This window comes from Mesoplodon densirostris, chromosome 19, assembly GCF_025265405.1.
Source record: "Mesoplodon densirostris isolate mMesDen1 chromosome 19, mMesDen1 primary haplotype, whole genome shotgun sequence".
Taxonomy (NCBI): Eukaryota; Metazoa; Chordata; class Mammalia; order Artiodactyla; family Ziphiidae; genus Mesoplodon; species Mesoplodon densirostris.
This window is the reverse complement of record NC_082679.1, coordinates 16,613,820-16,639,927: the sequence shown is the minus strand read 5'-3', so window position 1 is coordinate 16,639,927 and position 26,108 is coordinate 16,613,820. Positions and strand designations below refer to the sequence as shown.

The 26,108-nt window shown below is 54.3% G+C and overlaps 2 protein-coding genes and 1 pseudogene across 10 annotated transcripts; 2 read left to right on the top strand and 1 right to left on the bottom strand.

The window, feature by feature from the left end:
• Positions 1 to 284: 284 nt before the first annotated feature.
• Positions 285 to 996, bottom strand: LOC132479602 (nascent polypeptide-associated complex subunit alpha, muscle-specific form-like; annotated as a pseudogene).
• On the top strand, positions 448 to 14,951 carry FXYD1 (FXYD domain containing ion transport regulator 1). 7 transcript variants are annotated; one of them, XR_009530656.1, is made up of 13 exons: positions 457 to 542; positions 1,749 to 1,813; positions 2,265 to 2,297; positions 2,873 to 2,947; positions 3,440 to 3,476; positions 4,408 to 4,457; positions 5,176 to 5,280; positions 9,503 to 9,532; positions 11,218 to 11,292; positions 11,409 to 11,442; positions 11,610 to 11,650; positions 14,243 to 14,391; positions 14,863 to 14,951. XR_009530656.1 is itself a non-coding variant. In XM_060084993.1 (12 exons), exons 2-12 carry the CDS (start codon positions 1,753 to 1,755, stop codon positions 14,211 to 14,213), a joined length of 573 nt encoding a protein of 190 aa, XP_059940976.1. In that variant the 5' UTR covers positions 448 to 542; positions 1,749 to 1,752; the 3' UTR covers positions 14,214 to 14,326. The 7 variants fall into 7 exon arrangements, 3 of the variants coding, with proteins under 3 accessions (XP_059940976.1, XP_059940977.1, XP_059940975.1); XR_009530655.1 differs by having other exon boundaries at positions 11,409 to 11,451; XR_009530657.1 differs by having other exon boundaries at positions 458 to 542; positions 11,409 to 11,451; positions 11,610 to 11,626.
• FXYD5 (FXYD domain containing ion transport regulator 5) lies at positions 14,892 to 25,839 on the top strand. 3 transcript variants are annotated; one of them, XM_060084997.1, is made up of 10 exons: positions 14,892 to 14,978; positions 15,069 to 15,129; positions 16,931 to 17,011; positions 17,764 to 17,817; positions 19,143 to 19,241; positions 22,134 to 22,202; positions 23,526 to 23,555; positions 23,635 to 23,709; positions 23,913 to 23,980; positions 25,525 to 25,839. In XM_060084997.1, the coding sequence occupies exons 2-9, from the start codon at positions 15,069 to 15,071 to the stop codon at positions 23,966 to 23,968; spliced, it is 525 nt and encodes a 174-aa protein (XP_059940980.1). In that variant the 5' UTR covers positions 14,892 to 14,978; the 3' UTR covers positions 23,969 to 23,980; positions 25,525 to 25,839. The 3 variants fall into 3 exon arrangements, with proteins under 3 accessions (XP_059940980.1, XP_059940983.1, XP_059940982.1); XM_060085000.1 differs by lacking the exon at positions 22,134 to 22,202; XM_060084999.1 differs by lacking the exon at positions 23,913 to 23,980.
• Positions 25,840 to 26,108: the final 269 nt, after the last annotated feature.

The following is a 26,108-nucleotide window of genomic DNA, read 5'->3' as shown; positions in this document are numbered from 1 at the left end:
CTCCAAACAGCCCTGTGGTGCTGACAAGGGCCCCGCAGGACCCTGGGGTCAGGGGTCAGTGGACTCCTAGGTACTCAGGCCAGGTGACCTTAAGCCCAGGCTGGGCCTAATTCCCAGGGAGCAGCGTGGAAAATCATTGACACCCACCCTGCCCTCCCAGCTCAGAAGTCCTCTGAAGTGTGCCTGAGGCTCACGTGTGAGTGTGTGTGTGTGTGTTTCTGCGCCTGTAATACAGTCCTCCCTGCCGGCACCTCCTCTCTCCAGCTTTCCCCACGGCTGGCTGCCTACGATTCCTCCCTCTGAGCTGAGAGAGTTAACCTAGCGGGCCAGGGCGGTCTGGGCTGGGGGCCGCCCCCTGGCCCCCCTCCAGCCCGGCTCCAGTTACAGCTGCCGGTTGGGGAGGGTAGGGGTGGGGTGGGGCGGGGAGGGGAGACGGCTGAGGGCAGCGCGGCCAGCTTTGGGCCAGGGGGTCCAAAGTGCTCGGCCCCAGGGCACAGCCGGACGTTTGGGGCCTTCTTTCGGCAGGGGACAGCCTGACTGGGGTGAGCGTCCCCTGCCCCTCCCCTCCAGGCCTCACCCCTGGCCTGGCTGGGCCGCCTATTTTGGGAACAGGAGTGGCTTCCCAGGCAGGCCAGACCCAAGAGGAAGGGAGTGTGGTTGGGACGTTGGGGTTCTCCCAGGGGTGGGAGTGTGGGTGCAGCTCCTCCCTGCTCCTGCTGTGGCACGTGCACCCTGGCTGGGTGTGGGTTTTGGACACTCACGTGTGTAGGGTGTAGGTCGGGTTGCGTCATTGTTTGGGGGTGCAGGAGGCCCAGATGAGGAGTAACGTGTGCCTGGGTCTCCACCCCATGTCCTGCTCCAACCAGAAGTTTGGGGAGTGGGCGTCGCCTCCATTCCAGCCCCACTGTGTGTGTGTGCGCGTGTGTGCATGTGTGCGTGCGTTCCTGCCCCTGGCATCTGTCTTCTATCTCTCAGCCCCGCTGGCCTGGGCCTCATGTCACTCGCCTGGTGTTGTCCGTTCGTGAAAGATGTCACCCAGAGGCAGGCAAAGGGGACGTTTTTCCTGTTCTCTTCTCTTCTAGGAGAGGAGAAGGGGTGGCCTTTCCCACGGGGGGCAGCCCATGGCAATGTGGCAGCCCAGCCTCACCCGGGCAGGGTTGTGCATGACCCCCAAGAGGGGGGAGGAAGGCTGTTGCCATGGTGGCCTGTGCGAGGCAAATTCCTCCAGGGTGAAATGGGAGATATTTATACCCAGGGTCAGGCAGAGAGCGGGCCAGCGGCTGAGGGCAGGAGAGCTGGGATATTACGGACACGGTGAGGCCGTGGTGTGCGGGCAGGTGGGCCCTTGGGCATGTCCTGGCTGCCTCGTCCCTGGCAGTGTGTCTCTCTCTCCACCTGGGTGGGGCAAGGCATCCTGCTCTCCCCCGCCAGGGTAGGCATGGGGAATCTGGGGCCTGCTGTGGGGACGGCCCTGGCCTGCGGGAGGTCCCTGTGGACTGTGTGTGTGTCTCACCCCTGTCCTTGCTGCTCTGTGATCCCCATTGTGTGGGTTGTTTTCGTGATGCTGTGTCCCGGTGAAGCAGGAGGGTGCCTCTGTTTCTCAGGGCGACCAAGCTGGATGATGGACACTTTTGAAATTAAGTCCCTGGACTGTCTCTGACTTATCAGAGACAGTCCCCTGAAGAGAGTTCAGGCCCCAAAGGTGGGGGAACGAGGGTACAGTTTTCCTGACCCTTGGTGTCCCCCAGGACAATGGCATCTCTCAGCCACATCTTGGTTCTTTGTGTGGGTCTCCTCGCCATGGTCAACGCAGGTGAGTCCGGGGAAGGCAGCCCACTACCCACTTCAGCCCCAGGGGTGGCAAGGGTAGGGGAAACCCTGCAAGAGAAACAAGTTGGAGGCTCCAATCTGAACTGAGTCAGTTGAGGCACCAGGAAATTGGGGTCTCACGTGGGGTTCAGTCACAGGCTGGCATCTGGGGGAGGGGAGAGGATGCCCCAGGTCAGGCAAAGGTGGAGGGTGGGATGGAGGCCTGTGAATGACGGAATCAGAGACAACCTGTAATGAGCTGGAGAGCTGAGGCAGTTAGGTGCCTGCTGCTCCACCCAGGACAGTGCAGCGGGGCAGCTAAGACCCAGAGAGGGTAGGCAACAGTCTCCAGACTCTCGGCCCAGGAATGTAAAACCCCCAAAAGGTCTGTTTATGCCCCTCCTTGTCCAGGATCCCATGAAGCATCCGACCCTGATTTCTTTCTCTCTTTCCAGAAGTGCCACAGGAACACGACCCATTCACCTATGGTGAGGGAGGGAGGGGCACCTTTCTTTGGGAGTTGGGGGGGTGCTGGGCTGGGTTAGCCTGTCCTCTCCTCATTCCTCCCCTCCCCACACCTCTCTCTGTTTCTGTCTCCATCTATCTCTAGACTCTCAGTGTTTATGTCTCTGTCATTCTCATTGTCTCTCTTTCTCTTGATCTGGCTCTCCGACTCTTTCTGTCTTGGTCTCCCTCTGTCTCCGTCTCTCTGTTGGTCTCTGTCTGTTTCATCCCTCTCTGTATCTCTGATTCTTTCTCCTTTTACCTCTTATGGCTCATCCTCTGCTGCCACCTGCCTTTCTCCTCTCCCTGATCCTCTCCCTCATCCTTCCCTACTCGCTTGTCTCCTCCCTCCTCCTTGCCTTGCCCACCTCCTCCCCTCCCTTTTCTTTACATCCTCTCTTCTCCCCGATCCCCCTTCTCCCACATCTCTACCTTCTCCTCTCATTGACCTCCTTTCCTCTTCCCCATCCTTCCTCCTTGCCCCTTCCTCCCCATTCTGCCCCTCTACTATCCTTCCTCCTCCCCTCCCTGCATTCACGCTCCTCCTCGCTGCCCACAGACTACCAGTCCCTGCGGATCGGAGGCCTCATCATCGCTGGGATCCTCTTCATCCTGGGCATACTCATCATCTTGAGTGAGTACCCCTACCCTGACTCCAGCCGCGAATCTGCGGGTGTCTGTCCCAACCCCGTCCAGTCCCCGCTCCGCCTCCAACCCCGCCCCTATCAGAGCCCTTGGCTCCGCCCTTATTTCTGCCCCCCTGCCCCCGCCCTCGGCTCCGCCCCGTTTATGCCCCTCCCCTATTGCAGCCCTAGGCCCCGCCCCTTCTACTCCGCCCTCGGCCCCGCCCCCGTTTCTATCACCGCCCCCCGGGCCCGCCCCGTTTACGTCCCCGCCCTCGGCCCCGCCCCTGTTTCTGCCCCTCCCCTTTCCCTGCCCTAGGCTCCGCCCTGCCCCTCTACTCCTCCCTCGGGCCAGCCGCGTCTCTACTGCAGGCCCAGCAACCCCCTGTTCCTGCCCCTCCCCCCCGCCCCCGCCGCTCCAGCCCTAGGGAGCGCGAGCTCTGGCTCGCTGTGCCGCGTAGAGCGTAATCTCAGCGCACTCCTCCCCACGCCCCCACCCACAGGCAGAAGATGCCGGTGCAAATTCAACCAGCAGCAGAGGTAAGAAGCCTCTCTGGGCTCTCACTCATCTACTCCCACTCTGAAGGAGCATTGGGGGTGAGGCCGGAAGTCCACTCAATCCAGAGCCAGAGAGACCCCTCGGCAAATATGTATCAAGCACCTACTACGTGCCCAGCCCCAAGCCAGGCCTTGGGACCAAGCCACGAATTAACTGCCCTCCCTGCCTGGCTGAGCTTCCAGCCCAGTGGGGGCGGTGGCGATGGGCTCCAACAGACCCACAAATATAAAATCACGAAGCGCGATAAGTGCTGTGAAAGAAAGAGCCGCGGCGAAATGAGATCACCTCACTTGGCGGCCCAGTTTCGCTCGGAGTCCTGTTTCTAGCTCTCTGATTCATCCTTAAATAAAAATGTAAAGCCCAGGCGATGTATGAATACCTTGTCGGTATTAAGATACTTGTAGATGTTATTATAAATAAAGGTAGTATTTATTGGGTGTGTCCCACGTGCAGGATGCTGTTTCATGATGTGTTATTTACCCCTCACACCATCTCTATAAGGCAGGTGCTGTTATTAACCTCATTTTACAGATGAGAAAACCGAGGCACAGGAAGGTGGTCACACGCCCCAGATCGCTCAACTGCAAGATGAAGGCTCTGGGTTTCTAGCCTAGGCCGTCTCCAGGAGGCAATCTGCCCTCAAGTCACTTTGGCTATACCTCCTCTTCCAAATTCTAGTTCCTTCTCCAGCACTCGGGGAGGTACTCGCTGTTACCGGCTTGGAGTGCCTCCTGCCAAACACTTAAGCTGCTCCTGGGTGCACTGGATTTTCTGGCGGCCCGGAACCTGCTCCTCGCCCATCTCTGGGTCTCAGTACACAAGTCTGTGAAATGGGGGCTGCACTGGGGTTTCCCGGGTGTAGCTGCCTCTCTCCTTTTCCATCCCCAATTCCTTCTGCATCTCCTTTCTCAGGACTGGCGAACCGGATGAAGAGGAGGGAACTTTCCGCAGCTCAATCCGCCGTGAGTTTGGGGAGACTTCGGGTGTTTGGGGATGCGAGCTGGTTCCAAGAACCCCTTTCCTGGTCCTCCGTGGGCACGTGGAGCGGGGGGCTTGATCTGAAACCCGAGGTCGGGGAGTTGCCCTGCTGTGCTCCCACCTTCCAGAGGAGCTGGGGCGCCCCTCCTGCTATCCGAACTCTATGTGTTCCTCCTTAGGTCTGTCCACCCGCAGGCGGTAGAGACACCTGGTGCGATGGAAGCCAGCCAGGTCCTGCAGCTCTGACTAGGCTGGAGGAGGGAGGGGGGGAGGAGGAGGAGGGGGCGAAGGGCTGGGATAGGGGGCTTGGAGGGCTCTCCTGCCTCTTACCCTTTTCACCCACACAGAATTCCCCTGGCATCTGACGCCTCCCACCCACCTTCCGCGCGCCCACCTCCATCTGGACTGTCCTCTTCCCCAGCCCTGCCCCCACAGACTGCTGTCTGCCGCTCAGATTTCCAATAAAACGTGCTTTTCTGTCTTGACAGAGCGGTGTGGATCTGTCAGTCCCTTCGCGCGGAAAGCCTGGGTGCCCCCTTGGCCCCGGCAGAGGGCGCCCCCACCCTTGGGGAAAGGGCGGGGACGTCGGCAGTGGGCGGGGGCGGGGGCGGGGGTGGCCGGGACGGGGGCGGGCTCTCCGGGCCCCCATTGGCTACGGCCCCCTCCACACCAGGGCTCCCCCCATCTCCCCCCCGACAACAGTCCGTCCCGATTCCAGCTGCTGCAGCCGCGCCTTCACCGCCTCGGCATCCAGCCGCCCCCTGCTCCGGCTTGGCATGGCGACCCCGACCCAGGTCACCACAAAGGGTGAGCGCCGCCTGGGGAGAGGGCGCAGGGGGGCTCCGGGATTTTAGAGCTTAGGAGAGAGGATCTGGGGAGATTCCAGTACTGGAAGGGGAGGGGAATGGGGAAGGGGATGTCCCTTCCTGCCATGGGCGGAGGCCCCTGCAGTGCACCCCTTGGCACCCCTCCAGGCCTCTTGGACACCCTCTCCCGGTGGTTTCGGTCCTGTGCGGGACCCGTGGTTGGAGAGCGGCAATCCCGGGAGAAAGGATGCTCGGACCGGTAGCTATAGCAACCGGGTGGCTGGTCCAGCACAGCGGTGGTAGTGGACTCGAAGAGATGGGTTTCGAAGGTGGGAGCGGGTGGATCTGCAGCCACAGAGGTTCTCGCAGATTTCAGGGTCTCTGCGGAGGGTATGGGGAGGGGGTCCATATGCCTCTTTTTTTCCTAGTGCTGGCACCTACGGTGGGTGTTTCCTGAAATCTGTGACAGGCAGGTTCAGTGGGAAGCAGGGAGAAAGAGGGAAAGATAGGAGCTGGAGGAAGTGAGAGAGAGACGGAGAGAGACAGAGAGAGCAAGAGAGAGGGAGACCGAAAGGAATATAGAAAGAGACTGACAGAGAGCCTGAAAGAGATAGAGACTGAGAGATAGAGGGCCTGAGGCAACTATGGAGAGGGAGGCATAAAGACACAGAGGAGGAGAGAGAGAGAGATGGACCCACAGCGTGAGAGGGAAATGGAAAAGAGAAGGGGGGGGTGACACAGGGTGGGGCCCGTACCACTGCAGTGAGCCCCCATGGGCAGGGGTGGGTGTCAGGACCCTCCTTCCCAGCCCACATTCGGGGTGTTGTCTGGTCCGAAAGGTGCACTTGGGTGTGCACACAGATGTCCCTCCCTACCTCCATCGCCCACACAGAGATTTACATTTCACACCATTAGCCCAATTATGCACCCCCGAAGTACTCACCCCCCCAACAGCCCCCTTTCTTGAGCCTGCTTCTGCAGAGGAGCAAGGGGAAGGATACGTCCATGGTGGGGGAGAGGTGGGCGAGGGAGGGTCTCCAGCGCTGAGAGCAGGGCCAGGGGAGAGGCCAGCGGTGCTGAGGAACCTCTGGCAAGTGAAGGGAACCCCAATTCCACTCTGATCTCTCCTTCCCTGCCTGCTTTCCCGGGAGGCAGGGGCTGCTGCACTGAGCCATATCTGCAGAATTTGAAGCAGGGCGGGGGGGTGGGGGGGGCGGCTGCAGAGGCTGGAAGCCACCCTAGGGAGGGGGGGCAGGGCTGAGGCAGCAAGCCTGGCGGGAGCCTAGTGCTTCCTTTCGCGGAGATGGTGGTTAGCAGGATCGATGACAGCAGTCGGGCAGAGGTGGGAGGACAGATGCCCCCACCTCCCCGCACCTCTTCTCCAGTCACAGCAGGAGATGGGAGCACAGGTCTTGGGAAACCCCGGGGGAGAAAATGCATGTTGCCTGTTGCAAACCACTTAATGAAATGAATGAATGAATGAATGGATTGTTTTGGGGCGGGGGATGGCTCCCGCATCCCCCCATCCCCCACCCCATCAGAGAGCAGGAGGATATGTTGGGGACACACAGAAAGAAGATGCAGGAGCACAGCTAGGTCTGGGTCCCTATCCCTAAGAAGGACCCTCCGCTTGGCCAGAAGCCAGTCCTGCAGAGGCAACAATAGGAGGTACAAAGGGAGCAGAGGCAGTCAAGGTTGGCCCCAGAGTTAGAAACCCAACCCCCAAGTCCCACACAGGACCCTATCCAGCCTGGGGTACCCAGACGCATCACCTCTCTTCACCTCTCAAGATGCCCCAGTTGCCATAGTAACCACCTCCTTCCTGATGTCTCCTTGGCAACTGGCCAGGAGTGGTGCACATTCCTTCTCCTGCCTCCTGGCTCCACCCTTAGCTCAGCCTCGTCCTGAGGACCCAGATTGCTGGGGCAGCAGAGACCAGAAGAGGCACTTCTGCATGGAGCAAGGAGCACCCAGGGAGGAACCAAAGAGGATTCTGGGGCAGGCTCTCACCCACTGGGCTTCTCTGATGGTTTGGGGAGGCAGGATGTGTGGAAACACAGGAGACAAAAGCAGGATAATTCAACTGCTCCACCTCTGATGCAGTCTCCCTGCAGCCTAGTAGGAGCTCATTCATTCATTCATCCATTCATTCATTCATTCTAGAAAATTTCTTTGAAAAACTTTATAAATGCCAGGATTAACAGTAGAGATGAGTCCAATAAATTTACTCTCCATCTGGTAGGGGAGCTAAGACAGAGCACAGATGGCTCTAAAATAATGTTTCCCCATCTTGATGCTTATGAGTACCACCTTCATGATTTTTGCCCTGTCCAAATGTTCCCCACACTGATATTTATTTAACATTTTTCCTTCAAAGAATTAACTTTTAAAAAACTTTGTTAGCTTTATTTTATACTGCCACCACAAATGGAAAATCAGGAATTTTTTTTGGTCTTACACTGAAGGCAAGTATTAAAATGATCTTAAACAAGTGACTTCACTTTTCTGAGCTTCAGTGTTCCTCTTTTGTGGCATGAGAATGAAGACAGCACCTATATCAGAGAGCTGCTGTGAAGATAAGTGTGTTAATATCTGTAAAGTGCTTAGAAGAGAGCCTGGCATGGACTCAGTGCTATCAAATGCTGCTTAGATAAATAAATAAAGGAGAAAAGCAAATAACGTCATAACAGTCTATTTAGATATTGTTGCCTGCTGAAGGCCCTGAACCCAAGGCCTGTTTTATCTTGGGAGATTAACAAGGGTTGGAAAGTGTAGAGTCACATCAGCTCCTATTTAAGACTTGCTCTTTGAAGATTGGACAGGGAACTGAGAGGGGTGAACTTACACACTGTGAATCAGTGCTAATCAGGGTCTTGCCTGGGTGCCACCTGCATGAGTCAGTTTAAACTAGAGTATGCTGTGGTAACAAATAGTACCAAAAATCTCAGTGGCTTCTCACAATGAAGGTAGATTTCTCATTTAGACTATATGGCCACCACAGGTCAACTGGGGGGGTCTCTACTCACCAAAGAAAACTGGAGAAGCCACGATCTTGAGCATTCATATCACCAGGCCAAAGGCAAAAGAGAGCTCTTGTGTGGGCACTTAAATGCTGCAGACGGGACTTACAGTTCATTGGCCTGAATTAGTCATATGTCCCCCTTCCCAACCTCAAGGTAGCCATCCTTCCTGAGCCTGGATAGGGGAAGAACATTAATGACAACATCTGGCATCTCCCTGGCACTCTTGATAACCCCCACCCCCGCTCCCCTAGTGGTGCTTGTTTTGCAGAATTGTGCTCTAATCAAGGCAGAGTGTACTAAAAGCTGTCAGAGGAATTAGGGAAGCATCAGCATGGGTTTCCTGAATGGGAAGGATGTTCTGAGCTCTTCTGAAGGGGAATATAGTTTGAGACAGGGAGGTGGGAGCTGGGGAAAAGTAAATCCACAGACACACAGACACACACACGTTTTATCCACATGTTAACATTTATGAAATCAGAGTGAGTCTTCCAATGGATGAATATGTTTTATGTGGTACAGCTACATATATATGCGTGCATATACACACACACTGGGAAAGCTATTACAAAGTCAATTTTGAATCTTTAAATTGATGTCTGAGAAATAAGTAATATAGGATATATATATAAAATATAGTATGATATAATATAATTAATAAATATAATATAATATACAATTTTGGACAGCTCTGCTCTGCTGGATTTGGTGGCAGGAGCAAGTGGATGAGAGCAGTAGCCACAGTGCCTGCCTTTTGGAGCTCTCAGATGGCTGAGAAGTTTCAGGGAGTGTTCAGGGGAAGCCGATACACTCAGCAGTCCACTCAGCAGTGGGACTGGAGTCTCAGCATCATATGCAAATGGGAGTATATATGTGTATTTCAGGAAATGAGTCCATGCTTGCATTAGACCTCCACGGGGGGCTAGGACCAGGACCGCCATGTATGGTTAGGTAGGTTGTACACTGTACAAGGGAAGGTATCGAGCAATGGAATGAGTGGGGGCTGGAATCCAGCCTATGCTCCTCTCTTTAAGCTTTGTGTCTGGCCATGAGGCTACATCATCCAGAGCAAGAGGTCTCATTATCTGATTTCTACACAGAAACCACTGGACCAGTGGCCCCATCAGAATTCTCAAAAATGTTAAGAAGCTCATTGCTGAAATTTTTTCCCCCTCTCTTTCTTTCTCTGCCTTCTTGCCACAGTTCCTCAGGAACCTGACCCATTTTACTACGGTGAGTGGCAGATTCTGTGATGAGGGTACCCTGGGGCTGGATGGAGGGGTGGCTGTAGATCCCCATGGGTCACTGCGGAAGTGGCTTCAGCTATGGCTACATGCTACGTGCTGGCCCACTGGCCATGTGACCATGTGGATATAATTCACATCAGCTGGGCTCATGGAGGGTCGAGTCAGACTTGGGGAGGGGGTACCCTCTATGGACCCTCTTTAGCCTTCACCAGCGCTCTGGGCTGGTGTACTGGGATCATCAGAGAAGCAGACAACTCTGACACCAGGCTGTCGGGATTTGAATCCTGGCTTATCCATTCACTGGCTGTGTGGCCTTGAGCAAGGAACTTTGCCTCTCTGGGCCCTTCTGTAAATAAAGAATAGTAATGGTTCCTACCTATAAGGACTGTGGAAAAGAGTTACTTGGATGATATCATTAAATCTTCCCCACAGCATTGAAGCTCAAAAAATTACTCCAGGTCTAGCAGAACTGACCGCAGTTCCCCCTCTAAATACCCTCCTGCCCTCTCCCATTGCTCACTCATACCACTTCTCCATACACCAAGTTCTTTCCTGCCTCAGGGCCTTTGCACTTACTGTTCCCTCTGCCAGAATACTCGTCCTCTGGCTCTCCACACAGCTCCTTTTTCTTCTTCAGGCCTCAGATCAAATAATGACTGTCTACTAGGAGAAGCCCTCCTGACTCCGCAGCAAGGGGGACTACACCCACATCTAGCCATGGTCACATGACTGAGTTTTTTGGTTTTCTTTTGTTTATCACTATATGAACGACAACTCCCTGAGGGCGGGGGCCTGGGCTGCTGCTGGTACGGAGTGGATGCTTTATAAATTAATATTTTGATAAATGTTTACTACAGCATACTAGACAAGAATAATTCTTATGAAGGAAAATAAAAGAAAGAATGAGATTAGGAAATGTTGAGGAGAGCATGGAAAATTCTAAATGAGACAGCCAGAGAATGTGTCACTAACATTTGAATAAAGCCCAGAAGTTGGTAAGGGAGGGATATTTGGCGGAGGAGCTTTCAGGCAGAGGGCCCAGCAAGTGCAAAAGCCCTGAGGTAGGACCATGCCTGATAGGCTCTAGGAACTGCAGGGAGACTGGTGTGCTTGGAGTAGGGGATTGAGGAGGAGAGTGGAGTGGGATGAGCTCTGAGAAGGGATAGGAACTAGATGGTACAGGGCCTCACGGGCTGTGGGGAGGACTTTGGCTTTTCCTTGCAATGCAGTGGAAGTGGGAGGGGGTGGAGTGGTGTGCTCTGAACTCAGGAAGACCCTGCTCAGACTCAGGTGTTAACAGTATCCCTATGGCTGGAGGGATGAGTAGGGGGATGGGTGACAGAGAGACCACAGAGAAGGTTATTTGCTGAAAAATATACATATACATATATATATATACATATATATATATATATATATATATATATATATATATATATATATATATATATATATGCAATAGAGGAAGGTCATATCTATATCGATATCTATGGCCAAAGAATCCAGAGAAGGGTAAAGAGGAGAGGTTAAGGGGAGCACCCAATGCCCAAGGCCATGCACTTGATCCTCACGTTGACCCACTGGAGGAGCCTGCAGCCTTGAACCCAGGCCAAGGCTCCAGGGGAGCTGAGGTGCTGCCCCCACTTTGATGTCCTCCAAAATCTTCCCCAGACTATGATACTGTCCAGACCGTGGGCATGACTCTGGCTACCATATTGTTCCTGCTGGGCATCCTCATCATCATCAGTAAGTGTGACCCCTTCTTGGGCTCCAAAGTCCTGGGCACCTACAGTTCCCCTGCTGGCTCTTGTCCAGACCCTTATGTCCTGTCTCCTTGTTCTGTTCTGTCTCTGTCCTAACAGGCAAGAAGGTGAAGTGCAGGAAGGCGGACTCCAGGTCTGAGAGGTCCGGCAGCCGTGGGGAGAGGCGGGGCGGGGTGGGAGCAGCCTGGGGCGCTGGGGTGCTGCCACACAGAAGGGCCCCCAGGGCCTGCTAGGTGTTTCCCAGAAAGCCTGCGCAATTGAGCCTCTTTATGCTTTTCTCTCTCATCTTTGCTTCCACAGCCCAACATGCAAATCCTGTAAGTCGGAGCTTCCCTCCTCAGGTGAGGGTGTGAAAGGCTGTGGCTCTGGGAAGATGGGTGGGAGCAGGGAGGGGAGTCAGAGGGGAAACTGCACTGGATGTCCCTAAGAATGGGGCCACCAACGATGGAGCTGAGACCCTGCCGATCAAACATGTTAAAACATGAAGTTAGCGGGATGTGAAATGTCCTAAAGAGTCCTTGAAACTGCCCAGAAACAAGTACCTAATCTCATAAAAGCAAGGATGAACTAATTCCCCAGATGAGAAAGCCACAGCCTGTGGAGAGAGGGGTCCACGTGGGAAAAGGATGTTGGCAGTCAGAATGAAGGCAGAGTTGAGCACTAGAGAAGGCAGGAAGATAGAATGTTTTCCAGACTTTACTGTTCAGCTGGGAAGATCTAGGATGAAATGACTGAGAAAAAGGGAGGGAGGAAGGAAGGCAGGCTTGTGAATAATTGTATCAAAAAACAAAAGGAGAGACATATAGAATACAGGTTTTAAAAATTGATATTGGAGGGCTTCCCTGGTGGCGCAGTGGTTGAGAGTCTGCCTGCCGATGCAGGGGGCGCGGGTTCGTGCCCCGGTCCGGGAGGATCCCACATTCCACGGAGCAGCTGGGCCCGTGAGCCATGGCCTCTGAGCCTGCGCTGTGACAGTGAGAGGCCCTCGTACCGCAAAAAAAAAAAGATATTGGGAAAGAGAGAATAGAGGAGAGAATATGAATGTGAGGATGGGAAGATGGAATGTATAGGATAAAGAGTGAAGAGAATGGGGGTGTAAGAGGAGGTGAAGGGTGCAGGAGAGGAGTATAGGAGGGGATAGAGGAAGAGGGGGAAGGAGTTTGTAGAAGGGGTGGAGAATGGAGGAGGAGGGTGGAATGTGGGAGGGGGTGGGGTGAAGGGGGGAGGGGGAGGGGTGGAGGGGGAGGAGGGGGAGAGTGAGTGCAGGTAGATAGATGTAGGATGTAGGAGGGGGTAAGCATGTAGATGAAAGATTGTGACTCCTTGGGGGTGTTAATTTTAATTATGTAAAAATATCTCGACCTGTTTTTAGTGGAACTGTGTCCTTTCCAGGGACTTTTAAAAAATCAGAGATGGGAATCTCTCTGCCTCTTATAAAGTTTTTAGAACTAAAAAAATTGGCCTTGCGGTACTCCATATTTGGAGGATTTGATGTGGAATTTCATGTGTTTAGTTTCACGTTTATTTAATGAGATTTAAGAACATTAATGGGTCACTTTGTGGATGATGGCGGGGGTATGGTTGGCCTGGGTACCTGGCCACAGCCTAAGAATATGTACAGAATTCTGACCCATTCCACTTGAATGATGGGCCCAAGTGGGTGGGAGACATGGGAATTCCTGTTGTATCCAGATGTTCCAGAGATGGTGTGTTGGAAAGGAGTGGGGGTATAGGAGGACGTTGGGAGCACGGGAGAGGGATGGAGACTCCTTTTCTGGTGGGGGGACACCCCAGAAAAGCCCAGGCTGGGCCAGGGGTCTTCGCCCTCATCACAGATGTGTTCCTCTCATGACAGTGTCCTGTGGGACAGGACAAAAGCCCCAAAGGTGTCCCTCTATGGACCAGATATTAGGATGCAGGGAGGCAAGACAACTTCCCAGGGCTAGCAGCTCTGGGGAGACAGTCTGGAGATCTGACTTCCATGAAGGGGCCCTGGGGCGGGGGGGGCTGCCTCCACCCCTCTTGCTGCCCGCTGAAGCTCCATGGCTCTCTCTCTCTCTCTCACTCCCTCTCACCCCAGCCCCTGGAGGTGGCGGCGTGTAGACCAGCCCTGGGCACCTCCACTACTGTCCCTGCCTGAGTGCGGGAGCCTGAGGACCGGGTGGAGGCGGTGGGGACCCCAGCCTTGCCCAGGGAGCGCTCCCCTGAATGAGCCGTCCCACCTACTCCAAGGCTGGAGCCGCTGCACCTCCCCAGGCCTTGGCAGTTACGACCCCCCAAAAAGCCCGTCTGCATCCCAGACCCAGGGGCTCAGGCTTCCAGCTCCTGGGGTCCCGGGAGTCCACCCTCAGCTCCCCACAATCCCTGTGTGCCACTCCCCGGCACCTCCCTGCTCCCCGCACCCTCAGCGTCTATGTCTTGAGCTTAATAAATGTGCATTTGGTTTTTCCCCCTGTTCTGTCTGTGTGTTCTCATCTGTGGGGACAAAACGGGGGAGGGGACAAAGCTGAACCTGGGGAGCTCTCTCCCCCGTCCCCAGGTTTCCCCCCTTCCTCTCCCTCCCCTCCCGCAGTGCCACAGTGCCCGCCTTCTCTCTCAGAGCCCCTCAAGCGTCCCTTCCCTCCCTCAGCGCCACCGCCCCCAGCTGCCCCTTGCCTCCTCATCCCCGAGACCCCAGAGTAGAGCCCTCTCCCGCTCTCCCTCCCTCCCCACAGGAGTCCCACCCCGCCCAGACCTGCCCACCCTGCTGTCCCCCACCCCCACCCTCCCCTAGGCCGGGGGTGGGTGGTGGTGGTGGTGGAGGCCTCCGCCCAGCCTCTCACCCCAGCCCCCCAGTAGCCCTCAACGTCTCCCCCTCCTGCTCCCACCCCGGGCTCTGAAGCCAGGAAACCCAAGAGGAAATGACTGAGCCCGTCTCGGTCCCCGCCCGCCAGCGCTCCCCTGGCCACACCCTCCGCCTGGACTCAGCCACTGCAGCTGCCCGCTCCGCACGAGGCTGCCGGCTCGGGACCCCCAGCTCTGACGTGAGCCTCTCCTCCGATCCTCCTCTGTCCGCTCGCCTCTGCCCAGGGGCCGGGCTCAGGTGGGTAGAGAGCGATCTTCTTGGCGCCTCTCCGCACCCCGCTCCCCCCCATTCATGCTCACTGTCCCTCCGGCTCTCCAGTACCACCGTGTGGGCACTGCTTCTCTCCTCCTGCCTCAGTCTCCCCAGCTCGCCTCCATCCCTCTCACCCTCCCAGATCTGCCCAGCATCCTGCTCTATTGTCCCTGCAGGGAGGCCCCTAACACCAGCTCACTTTTTCCTCTGAGATCCGGAGCACATTACTCACTCTTCCTCTTTCCCCCTCGTGGCTGACTCCTCTGCTCTGAGGACGGCCCCAGAGGGAGGGACCGAGGTCCTCAGATCTACTCCGGTGCCCCAGATCCCTCCCCTTGCCCTGCACGGTCCGTCCTGGCTGGCCCTTGAGTGCTTCTCTGCCTCAGCCCTGTGCAGTGGCTGCTACTTGAAGCCTCGTTTGGTCTGATGCTTCTTGTTTTCTTTGGGGACCTGCAGAGGGAAAGAGGGAGTGACTGCCGGCGATCCCCACTTCTGAGACCCTCCCCCTGGCCCTCCTTCCCGAAGCCGAAGACCCTGGCAGGGGTCTTGGAAGCCAGAGGTGCCTGCTCAGGGTAAGGAAGGGGGCTGCAGGGTCCCCAGGGGTTGCCCTGGGCCCGCCTCACTGACATCATGGCTGACCCCAGCTCTGGCTTGCTCTGTAGATGTCGCCCTTTGGTCGCCTGTGTCTCCTGGTCTTCGCTGGCCTGATTCTCCCCACCAGAGGTAAGGCCCAGCCCTTGACTCCACCGTGCTGCAGAGCCCTCAGCCCCACTGTTGCTGGGTGGGAGGCTGGTGAATTTGGATGCTCTGTCCTGTGTCCTCAGTCCCCTCTTGAGCTGGCACCAGGAAGTGGGGGCCCCAATAAGGGGGCCAAGGTTACACCCTGTTTAGATACCTCAGACCTGGGTGGCTGCTTCCAACGAGTCTGGCCCGGGCCTGTCCTGCTGAGCATCTTCCATTTCACCTCCAAGAAGGACTCAGCGGAGTTTGATTTGGCGGGGAGATGGGTGTCGGTTTCCTACTTGGCAGCCAGGAACACCGGACTCACAGCAGAGCAGCTCCCTTGGATCCCCGGGTGATATATGATTAGGGAAAAGAGTGAGCTGGGGCCAGTCCGGGAGTTGGAGATGTCTCACCCTTACCTGATAAGTATGTTCTGAAGGCAGTACCTGTGGCGGGCCTTGGCAGGTGCTTTCTACATGACAGGTGCTTGTTTCAGCTTCAGCTCTACTCTATGATGCTGTTGTCATGACCATTTTACAGATGAGGAAACGGAGGCTCAGTGAAGGAAAGTGCCCTGTGCCAGAGGCTAGTGAATGGAGAGGCTGGGCTACAACCCTGGAACCCAGTGCAAACTGCACTGAAGCTGCCCCATTTCTCTTTGATAAAATGGTTTTCCTGTGTTCATTCAGTCATTCAACAAGCGTTCACTGAGCAAATCCTATACTAGGCACTGGGGAAACAGCAATGGCATAAAACAGGAGCTCACATTCCAGTTGGAAAGACACACAGTAACTGACACATCAGTAAATTATATAGTATGCTAGAAGGTGAAAAGTGCTATAGAGAAAAACAGAGGAGAGAAATGAGGATTGTTTAAATAGGGTGATCAGGTAAGACCTCGCCAGAAGGTGACATTTGGGCAGACACTTGAAGGAGAGGAGGGGACAAGCCAAGCAGGTATGTAAGGAACGAGTGCTGTCTGGAGAATGTGAGTGACAGCCGGCAGGCCAGGGTTCGGGTTAGGGTTTGGGTTAGGGTTAGGGTGGGAAGGGGCAGGGTGGTAAGAGGAGAGGTCAGAGAGGTGACAGGGGACCGGGTGGAGGGGGGACTTATGGGCCAGGTGAGGACTTCGGCTCTTACTAGGAGTGAGATGCAGCCAGAGGAGGGCCCTGATCTGACTCAGGGGTTCACGGGTTCCCTCTGGCTGTGTGTGGGGAGCAGACTGTAGGGGCGGGAAGGGGGCAGGGAGACCAGGGAGGAGGCTGTGTGATGGTCCAGGAGGGAGAGCATGGAGGCTGGGCCAGGGTGGGGGGCAGTGGCTCTATCCAGCACTGACTGCATGTTAAGCAGTGCGGGAGACCATTCCCACCTCCATCTCGTTTCACCCTCTCCACAGTCCTGAGTAGTAGATTCAAGTATTATCCCCACTTTGCAGATGAGGCAGCCGAGGCTCAGAGAGGGGTTTCACTTGCTCCAGGACACACAGCAAGGAAGTTATTGGGAACAGATTTTGAGATCAGGGCCCTGGCTGAGTCTAGCACCTGGGCTCCTAGGTTAAACTGCCTCTCTCATCCCACAAGGATGGGTAGGGAGAGGCAGCTGCAGGTAGGGTGCTGGGCATTAGCATTTCTTAAAACACTTCCACCAAAGCTGATCAATCACACATCTGTCTGCTGCTCCACCAGCGGACAGGACTTCCTGGTTATCCCCCAAAGTTTCAGGAGGGAGGGCAGGGTAGGGGTTTCAGTGAGAGAAGGGGGACCAGAGGCTCCTCCCTGACTTCTCATCCTTGATTTCCCAGGACAGACATTGGAGGAGGCCACATCCATTACTCTAGCAGACCCAGTCACTGAGAACGTTCAGGTCCTGACTCCAGCCCCAGGTGAGGAGAAAGGGACAGGTCTGTCAAGATCCTGTCATTGCAAATAACAATGGCAACAAAAATCTCATACTTGGACCAAACGGGATTGTTTGGATTTGTGTAACTGAAAGGTCCAGGGATAAACCTTCAGGCATGGCTCCATCTAGGCTCAAATTATGCTATCAGGAACCTGTCTCCATCTCCTGGTTCCGTTTTCTCTGTGATGGCTTCATTTTCAGGCAGATTCTCCTTTTATGGAGCAAAGATGGCCCATAGAGACCTGGAGCTTCTATCCTACCTGCTAAGAATCCAGAGGAAAGAGAATTTCCCCTTCCCCAATCCAGCAAATGCCCCAGAACTGAGTGTCATTGACCAGGCTCAGGTCACACACCCACCTGTGAGCTGATCATTGTGGCCAGAGGCATAGAAAACTGATTGGCCAGACCCGGGTCTCATGTTTAACTTCCAACAGGGTTGGTGCCAGGCCCATTGAACCAAGTGGACTGACAGTCAGGGAAGGATGGTTCCCCAAAGGAAGTTCAGGGGGCTCTTACCAGACGTGGGTGGGTGCTGAGTAGGGGAAAAGACACCTGTGGGAGGGGAGGGCCTGAGACCAGGGAGATACTGGCATCCCATTTGGGCAGTTAGCAAATGGCTGGATTAATTTGTTTCCATGACATCAAAGTTGAGTTGCTATGGAAATCCCCCTGTACCTCCATCCATGCGCCTTCTCTGCATCTTCTCTCTTTTCTCTTCCTGTTTCCGGACTCCAGACACCGTCCACCCAGAACTCCAGCCCACTCCTCAGACTTCAACCCTGCAGGCTGGTAATGAGTGGGGCAGGGGCAGAGGGTGGGGAGGTGGGCCTGGGACAGACATTGTTGCCCCTCTTCCTCCGACACTCTGGGTCCTTGATTACCCATTTCAGTCCCCCAGTGCTGAATCCCCTGGTTTACTTTGTCGTGGGGCAGCCAGCTAACTCCATTCACTTCTTGTAAAAATTGTTTGAAATCATGGAAAATAACATGCCTATGGAAAAATATAAAAACCGTAAGTGTACAACTTAAATTACTCTAAGTTGGACCCATGGAACCATCACCCAGGTCAAGGAATAGAGTTTTGCAGACACCCCAGAAACTCCTTGTATGCCAACCCCTTCATTTTCTTCCTTTTATCTCTTTATCTTTTTCCTTTTTTGAATTTTCAAATCATTTCTTTCACTCTTTCTTGGAATGTAACATCATTGAAAAAGTGTTCACCAATTTTGTCCATTCATGTTTAGTGGTACATAGACACGTTCTCCTTGGAAATAAAAAGAAAATTGCAGGCAAGATGAAATCCCTTCATCCACTCCCCATTCTCATTCTCTTCTCCCTCTCTGAGAGGTCCCCACCGTTAGTGTTGTACTGGGAGTCGTTCCCCAGTGATACTGCATCACATGTGTATTAACTGGGAAAAATATACTAATTAGGAGGTGTCATTGTGGGAGCTTAAGGATATTGTATGACTGTTGTTCAGCAACTTGCTTTTTTTCCCCCCTGCAATAATGTGTTTGGAAGCTCTTCCCACAGTCCTATAGAAGCATCCATGTTGGTCTTTTTCACTGCGTGGCATTCTGCAGGGTGCCGGTGCACAGCTGATGAAGCCATGCCCATCTTGATGGGTATCTTGGTTGCTTCCAGTTCTTCCTGTTGCTCGCAGTGCCACATGAGCAAGCCTGTCCCCTCCTTCTTGAGCACTTACAGCACAAATTAAGTGCCGGTCACGGTTCTAAATATTTCACCCGCGTTCACTCATTCAATCCTCACACAAACCCTCTGAGGTAGAAATGAGCATTATCTTCGCTTTACAGGAGGCTCAGAGCAACTCACCCAAGGTGTCACAGAAAGTCAGTGACACGACTAGGATGAGGGTCCAGGAACCTGGCTCTAAAGTTTACCCACGACACGGTGGGGCAAAGGCACACTGATTTGCCCTGCCACCAGCGGCGTGTGAGACAGTCCCCTTCTCTCATCCCCACAGCAGCACTTGTACATGGATGTCTTTGATTTTTGCCAACTTGAGGAGGGCAGAGGGCCCCTTGCTGCTTTCTGCAGGTCCCTGATTCGCTTCTTTCTCACCCTCCCCCTCCTTTCTCTTCCGACCTGAGTAGAAGCAACCCCAAACCAAATGGAGATGCACACCCAGCAACCGACGGAAATGGATGTGCTTCTAACAACAGGTCCGGGGACAGACAAGAGCAGGACGCAAGGTAGAGCCTGGGACTAGAACAGCAACATATGAGTTGTGTTTAATTCTCCATCTAGGTCGGCATTTCCCTGAGTACGTTTCTCAGAGCACCCGTTTGGGGAATTAATACATTTTTCAAAAAATTTTCTCGGTTTGCGGTCAAAGGTATTTGGGAAACTCTGAGTTAAAGTTAAACACGTTTCTATCTGGCAGGACTTCTCGGAGTCGTAATAAAGCTTGTTTGTAGCAGGCATCCCAAGAGGGAGCATCTAGTTTGCAGCGTTTTCCAAACTTGGTAGACTCAGGAACCCTCTTTATTCAGATCCCTTCGAAGGGCTGGTGCGGGAAATGTACCTGTAGGTGTTTCATTGGTGTAGATCTTCTTAATGTTAGAGCCAGAGCTGTTCAGTTGCAAAACTCAGAAAACCCAACTGGAAAAAAAAAAAAAAGATGTATTAGAGATATACGCTCTGTAAAGTACAGAGGCACCAATTTCAGGCACAGCTGGGTCAAAGAGCTCAAGCACTGTCATCACGACTGACTTGCTTCCTCTCTCAGCTCTGTTGTCTTCATTCTCAAGCAGTTTTTCCCCTCTTAGTGACAAGGTGGTCCCGTAGCTCTAAGTTTAGGCTACAAACTCAGCAGCTAGAGTGCATCTCTAGCTGAAAGGCCTAGAGTTGACTCTCATTGGCCAGCTGGGGCTATGTGCCCATGCCTGACCAATGGGAGCCTGGGAAATGAACAGCTCTGACTGGTCAGGCCCTGAGTCTGTGCCCCATGTCTGATCTGCATAGACCAAGAGTCAGGGAAGAGGTGGCTCCCCTCAGGACAAGTGAGTTAATGTTACCAGAGGCGTGGGAAAGGGGGATGAGCAGAAATAAAGGTAACAGGGGGTCTCTAATTACTGCGTGATGGTCCATATTTGAGAGGCAGCCCCCACTGGAAAGTACTATAGATTAGGCCACTCGCAGGCTGAGTTGCATGCACGGTTGCTCAGACTGGGCACTGCACAAGAGCACTACCTAGAAGGTCACACCATTCTCCTTGTAGATTTCTTTATCATTGTTACAACTTCCCAGTGATGGCAGTAAAGCATCTCATTCTGAAAGAATCTGTCTATTAAAACAATTTTACAAGAGATGGAAATACGGTGTCTTGGGGAAGGGAGCTTTTTTATTTTGTACAACAGAGGGGTTTGGGGGTGTAGCAGCTGTTTCCACATTTTCCAAATGAGAAAACATCTTCACATCTCCGGATTCACTTACTCTGAGTCCTTGCTGACCTGCGTTACCCTATGTGGTATTCCATGTTCCTGGTTATACGTGATGGAAATTCTACTGGGTCGAGGGGGGTCAAGGAGCCAAGTGGTAAAAGGCACTGCTGAGCCCAGCGCCCCCAGAGCCTCTCTCCCTTCTTCATCTTTGTCTCTCTTGCACTGGAGCTTGTTTTCCACCTGGCAAGGAGGTGGCCAGCTCAGAACTTCCTTCTCCTCGCATCCACTCAAAAGCCCTACTTGGGGGCCTCCCTGGTGGCGCAGTGGTTGAGAGTCCGCCTGCCGATGCAGGGGATACGGGTTCGTGCCCCGGTCTGGGAGGATCCCATATGCCGCGGAGCGGCTGGGCCCGTGAGCCATGGCCGCTGAGCCTGCGCGTCCGGAGCCTGTGCTCCGCAACGGGAGAGGCCACAACAGTGAGAGGCCCGCATACCGCAAAAAGAAAAAAAAAAAAAAGAAAAGAAAAGAAAAAAAAAAGCCCTACTTGGAATTTGAAAGGTAGGGAAAGGTGAGACTGGGTCACATGCTCCCCCTTGTGGCTGGGTTACAATAGGAGACCCAGATGGTCTGGGGAAGCAGGAACATTTCCCCCCAAAGAAAGGGGACTGTTGCCAGAAGAAGGGAGGAGTGAGAGCCAAGTAGACAATAGCAACTACGTGCTGAGGGTTTGCTCCACGCGGGACACTGTGCTAAGCTTTCACGTGGTCACTCGTTCACTGCTGACAGCTACCCTATGTGGGAGGAACTGTCGGTACCCCATTTTACAGGGAAGGGAACTGAGGCCCAGAGAGGTTACTTGGCTGGCCGTAGGCCACACAGTGCAAAGTGGCAGAACCAGAATTTGAGCCCAGGTTCCCACACACCGGGGTGGCCGGGGTGAGGGCCGGGGGGCGGGGCATGAGCACCACATACCACTGAGGCTGTCCTTTTATTACATTTCCTGTGGTCCCTCCATCTTTACCCTTGATCTGGCTTATCCCTTTTCTTGGAAAAAGGTTTCCTGAACATCTCGTAATCCTTGGCTGTCGGTTCATATTTAGGAAACGAGGTGCTGAGGCTGGCCTGGGGAGCCAGTTCCTGAGGCGGCTTCTCTGCTTGCTGGCTTCACACCGGGGCATCAGTCAGGGATGGCCACCTCACTGAGGACATTTCTCAGTGCCAGAGGGGCAGGTCTTTCCTTGAGTATTGATTTTTTTTTTTTTTTTTTTTTAAAGAGAGGAACCCTCTGGTGTTTGGTCTGGGAGCAGAGGCAAAATTCAACATGTTTTCTAACAAGTGTCTCCAGGCTCTGTAACTGGGTCAGGGCTCTGGAGGCCCCTGTCTGGCTCTGACAGATGTAACCCTTTATTCCTGATCACGGGGTGGTCCGGGAGGTCCTAGGAGAGGAGCCCGGGGTTCCTCGGGAGTCGGAGCTGCTGGTCCTAATCAGGGGGGTGCAGGCTTACTGCAGTATTTCTATAGCTGCCACGCCTGGCTGCCTCTGTGGGTGGGAGGCGGGGATACCTGGCCTGCGCCCTGAAGGTAGGCGTGGGAGAGGGGCTTCTCCCGGACGCAGACGTTCAGTTGTCTCTTGTTTCCCTCCACGGCTCACTCCTGCCCTCCACCATCTTCTGGCCATTCTCTCTGCTGATCCCACTCAAGGCCCCACGCCCCCCAAGACCCGACTCCCAGGCAAAAACGTCAAGAGGGACCCCGCCCTCAGGCAGACTGGTCAGTAACTCCTTTCCCAGGCTGGACACAGGCTATTTCCTACTCACTGTGTGTTTTTAGCGCCTCAGTACTGCCCAGCACAGAATAGTGCTCAGTAAACAGGTGTCAGGCGAATACCTGACTTCAGGGCTGGTGTTCTTGTGGGTGGGTACAGGGTAGACACACAATAAATGTCTGAATAGATGAATGAATGCATAAGTGAGTGCTGCATGCCGATGACCCAAAAACCCAATGGCTTATAATGACAATCATTTAGAGACTTGCCTGGTGGGCCAGGGGTTAAGAGTTCACGCTCCCAACGCAGGGGGCCCGATTCAATCCCTGGTCAGGGAACTAGTTCCCGCATGCCACAACTAAAAGAGCCCACGTGTCGCAACTAAAAGAGCCTGCATGCCACAGTGAAGATCCCACGTGCCACAACTAAGACCAGACATAACCAAAAAAAAAAAAAAAAAAAAAAAAAAAAAAATGACAACCGTTTATGTAGCTGCCAAGTCTGCAATTTAGAAGTTTAGTCTGGGCTTGGCTGGGTGCTTCTCTGGTCTCAGCTGGACTTACTTGTGCATTGGAGATCAGGTTGGGGTCAGCAGGGAGCTTGGTTTGTAGGGGCACCTTGATTCTTCCCCTCCCGGTCTTATCTTCCACTTCCTGTCCAGCCAACCCCAGTGAACAGATGGAAATGATACACCCACGGGTCATATAGAGAGTTCATTCATTCGTTCAAGCAATACTCATTGAGCATTTATTGTGTGCTGGGCACTGCTCTAGGTGCCAGGGGTACAGCAGTGAATGAGACAGACAAAAATCTCTTCCCTAATGAAGGAAACGTTTTCATGGGGAGAGAGAGACAATAAATAAGAATCATAATAACTATATATCAGGTGGTTTTAAACTGCTATCGAGAAAAACGAAGAAAAAAAGGAAAAAAAAAGAAAAATGAAGCAGGGTTAGGGTGAGAGAATGACTGGAGAGTATTTTCTGTAAAGGGCCAGGGAGACTCACTGAGAAGGAGCTGAGGGGGAGCCATGTGGACATCTGGGGAAGGGAGCTTCAGGCAGCAGGAGCAGCCAGTGCAAAGGCCCTGGGGTGAGAAAGGGTCTGCATGGTCACCAGCGGGGGGTGGGGGGAGCGGTGGAGCACAGTGAGTGAGGGGGCAAGTGAGGAGAAAATGTTAGAGGTGATGGGAACCAGACTGTGTGCTGAGTAAGGACTTCAGTTTTGCTCTAAGTGCACCAAGGCTGAGACCCAGGTGTCTCCGCTCTGACTCTGACTCTCACTCACCGATTCACTCCACAAACCTGTGCTCCCTTCTGTCCCCTCCAGGTTCAAGCGAGGACGACCCCTTCTCCTATGGTAAGTTACCCATGGGAGGCTGTGGGGAGAGGAGGGTGCACGCCCCTCTCACCACACACCTCCATTTCTCTCTCTGCAGACGAGAGCACCCTCCGGAAACGGGGGCTGTTGGTGGCAGCCGTGCTGTTCATCACCGGCATCGTCATCCTCACCAGTGAGAACGGGCGCTGGGGGGGAGGGACATCAGGACTGGGAGGGAAGAGGCCTTGGCTTGGACTCTGACGGAGGGTAGGTTCTTGAAGGCCCCTGAGCAAGGTTGTTTTAAAGGAGGCATATCCATATAAGCCTCCCCAGAGTTCAGTGGTTTAAGATGATAATCATTTACTGAGTTCTCAATTCTGCAATTTGGAAACTTAGGCTGGGCTCAGCTGGACGGTTCTTCTGGTTGCAGCTGGATTTATTCACGCGTCTGAGGTCAGCCGCAGGTCAGCAGGGAGCTCTGCTTCTATGGGCACCTCAGTTCTTCACCCGGTGGTCTTCTCCTCCAGCAGGCTAGCCTGTGCTTGTTCACATGGCAGTGGCAGGGGAATGCGATGGTGCAGCTCCCCAGGATTAGCAATAGCGGGAAGCTTTGATGGCCCCGGGCTGCATGAGTGAGGAGAGGTAATGGCTGCGCCAGGGCCTGATGAGAGATGGAAGTGGAGGAGGGGGCCCCAGGCAGGAACTGTGGCTTCAGAGAGAGGTTTCCAGCCATGCCTCCTGGTAAGCCCACCGGGAGGGAGCAGGGCAGGGGTCGAGGGGATCGGATACCTCAGCCTCTCTCTCCTCCTGCCCTCCTCTCTCCCTCCAGGGCCTGTGGGCTGCGGCCCCTCAAGTCAGCCTCCCAGGGCCCAGTGTCGAGCAGGGAAGGGGGGCAAAGGGAGATTAACAAGTAGAGAAACTAATTTTTAAAGAAGTTTAAAAAATGTTACAGATTAAGGGGCTTCCCTGGTGGCGCAGTGGTTGAGAGTCTGCCTGCCGATGCAGGGGACACGGGTTCATGCCCTGGTCCGGGAAGATCCCACATGCCTCAGAGCAGCTAGGCCGCTGAGCCTGCGCGTCTGGAGCCTGTGCTCTGCAACGGGAGAGGCCACAACAGTGAGAGGCCTGTGTACTGCAAAAAAAAAAAAAAAAAAAAAAAGCAGGTAGAGGGAGCAGCAAGTGCAAAGCCCCAGATGCAGGAATGAGCTTAGCTTGTTGCAGTAACCACGGGGAGAGGCTAGGGTGGCTGGGGCAGTGTGAGCGGGAGAGGGGTAGGAGGTGAGTCCAGAGGGACAGGGAGGTGTAGGTAAGGGTGGCAGCCAGGAGATGGGAGAGGGCTGTTTTCTGAAGTCCCCTTTGTTTTCTAAGATCCCCCTCATTTGCTTTGGCCCAGCCCCCTGGCCTTCCTGCTCTCCGTTAACCCCACCTGTCTACTTCTGCCTCAGGGCCTTTGCACTGACTGTTCCTTATGCCTGGAACACCCTTCCTCCAGATGTCCATGTGGCTCCCCCCTCACCTCCTCACTGAGGCCCCTCTAGTCACTGCCATGAGGATGCCCTCAGCTCCTGGGTCTCCCTGCATCTTTCCTTGCTTTACTTTTCTTCATAGCATGCATCACTGTCTGACACATCACTGTATGTGCGCTTGACTTAGTTCTTTTCCTCATTGTCGGTCTCCCCCACTAGAAAGCTCTACTAGGGCAGGGATTTTATCCATTCTTGCTCCCAACTGTGTTCTCAGTGCCTAGATCACTGCCTGGCACAGAGTAGGTGCACAATAAATGTTTGCTGAACACATGAATGACACACAAGCTAGGGCTCCTCTGTGTAGGGGTGGGGGGAGGTCCCCCCTGCGGACCCTTGCACCAGCTCTTCCCCCTTCAGCTTCTTGTCACTTGCTCAGAGTTGCCTTCGAGCCTCCCGAGGGGAGGCTCGTCCTCCAGCACCCAGATCACCACAATAATCAATATTGTTCCAACTCATGACTGAACCATTTCCTTCACCTACAGGTGGCAAGTGTAGGCAGTTGCCCCGGTTATGCTGGAGTCATGACAGATGAGTCTGTCAGAAGTGGGGGCTGATGACCTGATGGGCACCCCGACACTGAGCCCCCGCTGGCTCACCGTGCCTGGCCTCCTCCCTCCCCTCGAAGGACCTACAGACTAGTCAACAAAGCCCAGCCTGAGAGGTAGGACGTGGATGGAGCCAGAGCCGGAACTGGTGGCCTGAGCCCCCTACTCTCCCAGCCCTGCCCTCCCTGAAGGCTGACTGGCTCCGCATTTATCCATTCTGTTCCGACAAGAAGTAAAGCACTGTGGTCTTTGCCCCATGGTCTCTGATCATTCCTGACCAGGGAGTGGAAGAAAGCAGCAGGGGCTGGGGCAGGGCCCCCAGGAGTAAAGTGAGGGAGTCACAGACTCCAAAGCCAAGCTGGGGGCCACAGTGAACGAAGCCAGCCTGGGTGAGGTGGGAAGGATGGGGGCAGGGGCGGGCCACAGGGTAATCTGGCCAATGGGAGGGTCAGTGTTGGATTCCACCCATGGCAGACTGAGACCCCTGGCCTGGTCCTTGTGCAGAGCCTGGTGTCCAAAGC